At 54.7% G+C, this 4,905-nt stretch overlaps 1 protein-coding gene across 1 annotated transcript; it reads right to left on the bottom strand.

The window, feature by feature from the left end:
- Positions 1-1,155: 1,155 nt before the first annotated feature.
- On the bottom strand, positions 1,156-2,062 carry CGCA056_v015094 (uncharacterized protein; the record flags this gene model as incomplete). Its single annotated transcript, XM_037330335.1, has 2 exons — positions 1,156-1,587; positions 1,703-2,062. The coding sequence occupies 2 exons, from the start codon at positions 2,060-2,062 to the stop codon at positions 1,156-1,158; spliced, it is 792 nt and encodes a 263-aa protein (XP_037171275.1).
- Positions 2,063-4,905: the final 2,843 nt, after the last annotated feature.

Here is a 4,905-nt window from a genome sequence, read left to right as displayed (position 1 = left end):
GCTGGCAGTGTCATATCAAAGAACCAACCTCTATAAAGAAGGCGTGGCGGGTGCTGCTGAGAGGCTTTGGAAGACATCCCTTGGAAGAAGGGTGTGCGTGTGTGTGCGCTATGCTTAGGGTTGCTGGTTTGAGCCTACGCCCCCGGGTGATCGCCCCTCATCTGCTCTTATAAGGCTACCTTAACTCTCCATTCTGATCTCAAGCCATTTTCTTGTCTGGCCTGGGCTAGTGGTGTTAGCTATTGCAAAGTTGGTATGCAGTCGTTGAGATGGTAAGGGGTGCGGTCATGGGCCAAGTCGAATGAGCACTTCTAATAGCCGGCTTTGGCTTTGATAGCCCCCTCCTCTCCTCTCCTCTCCTCTCTTCCGCTCCCAGGGGCTGGGGCCTTCTTCTGGCTGTTTGGTGCTGTCTCTATACCGCGCGTCAGATGAGGTAGAGCAGCCGATTTCCTCAGAGCTCCTTTGCTGGCTGGTGTACCTATATCGGTCGCTTGTATTCGTAGGCTGGCTGGCTTAGCTGTCAAGGCCTTCAAATTTAAACAGGCCTTTCGGTTCGACTTGATAGCACAGGCGTTTACCTACTACTTGTCACGATGAGTGAATGAAATCTTGCGCACATCGCCGTGGATTGAGATGTACAGGTCCAAGGCTTATTAGGTGTTATGAAGTTCGGTTGGGCCGCTATGATACCCTTGCCCTATATGCAGGCGATGCCCTGATCCTCCACTTCCCTAGACGTGCCCCAAGCCCTCCCTACCTAGTGCCTACGTCGCGAACTGCGGTCGCTCCTTCTCCTCTTCGGACACGAATACTCCCCTCTCGATTGCGGGTATGTTCTCTCGCTCGTCACAGGGCGGGCGGGCGGCCGGGCGGACGATCCGACAAGGGATCTGATGCAACGTGGATGCCTGCGTTCCATTGCGGGACGGTTTCGATTCGACTGAGATCGGTCGGTCTTTTGAGAACAGCAGGTCCATATGCGCAATTCGGGAGACCGCCTAGACCGCAAGCGACGAAGATGGCTTGATTAACCCACCCGACCCTCGCAACGGACCGTTACGGTTCGCACAGTGTTCCATTTCGTCCGCGGAGGTGAACAGGGACCGCAGCTTTGGGAATATAGTGTGGAGCTGCTTGACGACCTCCGCTACGCCCTCATCGACCGGCCCAGGCTCTCCTTCCCTTGGAATGCTGATGGAGTGGAGGGTTATCTTCATTGATTTCCCGGTGTCGTGGCGTGTCGAGTTTGGTGGTGGGGGCCGCCAGGAAGAAGATGCCTGCTGGCAGCCGCAGGCTCGCGTCGAGAACCAGCTCCTCTATCTCTTGGTTGTTGCGTGCAATCGACTCCAACATGTGCTGGCGGCTTCCCTGGCCGGGCGTGAGGGAGTAGACGCCGGGGAGGCTGAGTTGGAACGTCTTGAGTTGGCTCATCCCTCTCTGATCGCATCCGAAGCGTTGTTGGGGGGGAACGTCCCACGGCTCCAGAGCCCCATCCGTCCACCGCGAGACGTTCCAATCAGGCGGAGCTCCTGCAGCTGCGTCATTCTCGACAGGTACGTGAGGATTGCGGGCGAGATGCTGGCTGGCCTGAACCGTACGGTGAGCGAGTTCAGGGCTGACATGGTTGCGAGCTCTTGATACAGGGAGGTGCACTCTCTCATTGGTCTGATGTCGAGCTTGGTGAGAGATCTGAAGGGTTGACCTCGGCGCTTGTACCAATCCGCGTGGTTTGGGGTAGGGGACTCAGAAGGCTCGAGATGGCCGGCTCTATAGTAATGCGCAGCCTGCTCAGCTCTGGGCAGTCGGACAGGGCGTGTATGATTATCGCAGACTCGTCACATCCGTACGTCAGGTTTCGGAACATGCTGGCGGACGTCAGCTTGTCCCACGCTGGCTGCACAACTGAGACTTCGTCGTGATGGTATGCCAGATGGTCGACGCGGAGTTGGGAGAGATTCGTCAGCAATGATACGAAGTCCGGGAGGGCGGACTCGACATGCCACTGGCTGACTTCCAGTCTCGTGATGGTGTTGCCATCTGCTGTGTGGAGTCTTTCGATCATTTCGGGTAACGTTGGGTCATTGAACCTCATGTGCTGTATCTGCCTCAGCCTTGGGAATGGGAGTCGGTAGATCGAGGTGAGGTCCACATGGGGAAGGAGGTATTGGCGAGGTTGTGAGTTTGGTGGGTCGTTCGCCTGGCAAAGGCCGCAGCCGCACTTCCGTCCGTCCCAGCCGGTGAGTGTCTCGATTTGTGACGGTTACAGGGCCCTCCTCTTATTGTCTATACACTCTTGTGTAATGGCCAGGAGGCACACTCTCTTCCAGACGAAGGGGACGGCGTGTTCGAACCATCGTCGACCACATCGGAGGAACGGGGCGATGTGACGCAGGCCGGTTCCAGGGCTAGCGATGTTCCGGAAGATGAGGTCGACGATCTCCGCGGGGGAGCCTGTCCATGCTGGTTAGGAGGGGTAGATTGCTGATGTGAAGCGTGTCGCGCTCGTTCCTGCTGCTCCTCCTGGTCGGAACGCTCGCTCCTGTAGGGTTGGGCGATGGGGAGGTGAGGAGGTATTCTTGGTACTAGGTAGTTTCCTGATCTCTTGCGTTGTTGACAGGTAAGCATTGAATATCTCGTGTTTGAGGCAGGTCCGCTTCAGGGAGGGTAAACTAAGCAGTCAACAGTTTTAGCATGAGAATTAAGAGGGTGATGTTTTAGGTCAGTAGGTGCTTGCCTGAGGTACCTTGCAGGTAGGTACTCAATACTGTTCGCAAGATATTAATAGGCCTTATAAGGCAGTAGTAGGAGATGCACAATAGTAGGTTTCTGATTTGCTCCCAGCTCATTAGCTAGCTCCACGCTAATACAAAGGCATCAGATGTGGGAGTGTGTGAGTGTGAGTGTGGATTTAGCCTGGTGTTTAAGTAGGTGTTTCAGGCAAGTACGCAGGTAAGGGCAGGCAGTTGTAGTTAGTTATATAGTGCCTTTCTCTCCACTTTCGCTCCTGCTTGCCGAGATGCTGCTAGGTGACTTCCCGATTAGTCAGGCTCAAGTTAAATTTCCACGTTGCTGTTGACTGATAGGGGGCATTCTCACATGGCTCCCGCGTGTATGGGAAAGAATCGCTGAGGGAGGAAGGAAGAGGGCAGATGAAAAAGAAAAGAAAAGAAAAAGAAAAGGAAGAAAGGGAAAAAAGAGAAAAAAGGGAAGAGGAAGACCGAAGGAAACAAGAATTCCAACTTGATTTCAGTAGTTGACTATACTACCTTATTCAGCAGTGGGCTAGGAGCCAGAACAGCCGTAGGAGTCGCGGGCACCAGAGCCCATCCACTTCATCCATCTCCTCTAGCCATCCACGTATATGCTCGGGCCCGTTCGACAACAGACCCGACCAGTCCGACCAGCCCATCACCTCCAGGACCATTGCACCCAGGGTGCTCACGCCGGTACCAGCACCAATGCCTTCTACGATCATGCATGCTGTAACAAACCGCTGCACGGCCTTTACCCATACGCATTGTACCTCCTTACATAGTATATCCTCCCTCTCCAGCGCCTCTTGCTCATTGCCGTACCACTCGTCCATTTGTTCCCGGTAGACCGTCCGCCAACAGAGCGTTAGCGGGAACCGACAGGCGTGGCACCGCGCCCCCTTGCCGCCGCCGCGGGCACGGTACGACCGGAACATTGTTAACCAGCCCTGGGCTTCCGATGATTCCGCCTGATGTGAGCACCTCTTCAGCTTATGCGTCTCTGCTATCCGTCCCCGCTTATAGAAGGCGCAGAGCGCACAGCTGACATTCTTACTCTTCAGGAGGGATATGAAGTCGCAGATCAACGGGTCGTATGCGGTGTGCGGGCGGGGTTTGAGGAGATGGGTTGGGGGAGGATGGACGGGGATAGCCGATAGACTTCGATGTATCTCAACCGGGTCTGAGAATCTTTCCCTAAGGGGCGGCGCCAGGTCGTCGCAGGCCCTAGCTTCTTCCTCTATTAGAGATGTTCGCCCGTGTGGCACGTGGAAACGAGCCCGTCGCTTTGCTGCGCGCCGCTGCTTGGCGTTCAGGTGCGGCTGTCGCGGGCCGCACCAAGCGTTCGGGATGTTGCGAGCGGCGAGGCCTCGCTTTGAGGGCACAACCCGCTGCTGGCCCCCTCCGGCCGATACCGCGGGAGCAGTAGCCGTAAGGCCTCGCCTGTATTAGCGTCGTCCTTGGGCATCGTTACTGCGTTGGGTGAGCCGGTCTGAGGGCTGGCTGGCAGGTGTTCCTGGTGTTCCTGCGCGTCTGAGACGCTTTCAGATGGGTGTCTAAAGTCAGGAGCTGCCTGCTTGGGCATACTGTAATCGATTGCTACGTATGTAATAGTGACAGTAGAGCAGCCGTCTACCTAGGTCGCAAGGTAAGCGGCTGGGACAGGATATATATACTGCAGAACTGCAGGAATAAGAGGGGCTCACCGTGGCGCTTAAGGACCTTGATGTCGAGCACGTGAGAACCAGCAGATGATAGCAATCATTTTAGGTCTACAGGGTTGCATCTGATTAGTAGGTCAATAGTATAAGGGAAGCCTGTTCTAGGAAACACCACTGCGTAGCATCTATACTGGGATCAAGCCCGACTGGAACCTGTGCCTGTGGCCATTGTAAGGGATTCCTCGCAATAAACGAAAAAGAAAAAGGGAGGGGGGGGGCAGAAGATAGGAATAAAAGGAAGTAAGTGAAAGGACAGAAAGCCACTTCAGGAAAAAGAAGATTGAGAAGGAAAAGAAGATATTAGCTCCTAGACTCGTCCAGCTACCCTATTACAATGGACCAGCGTTATATATAACGGCACGGTAGGTTTATTTCTACTATACTTCGTATTGCCGATGAATTCTACTAATAAGTGACTGGCGTATGAGGGCATA

This window comes from Colletotrichum aenigma (assembly GCF_013390185.1).
Source record: "Colletotrichum aenigma strain Cg56 chromosome Unknown KSG_Cg56_contig29, whole genome shotgun sequence".
NCBI lineage: Eukaryota > Fungi > Ascomycota > Sordariomycetes > Glomerellales > Glomerellaceae > Colletotrichum > Colletotrichum aenigma.
Note: the sequence above shows the minus strand (reverse complement) of the source record. Positions and strands in the feature narration are given on the sequence as shown.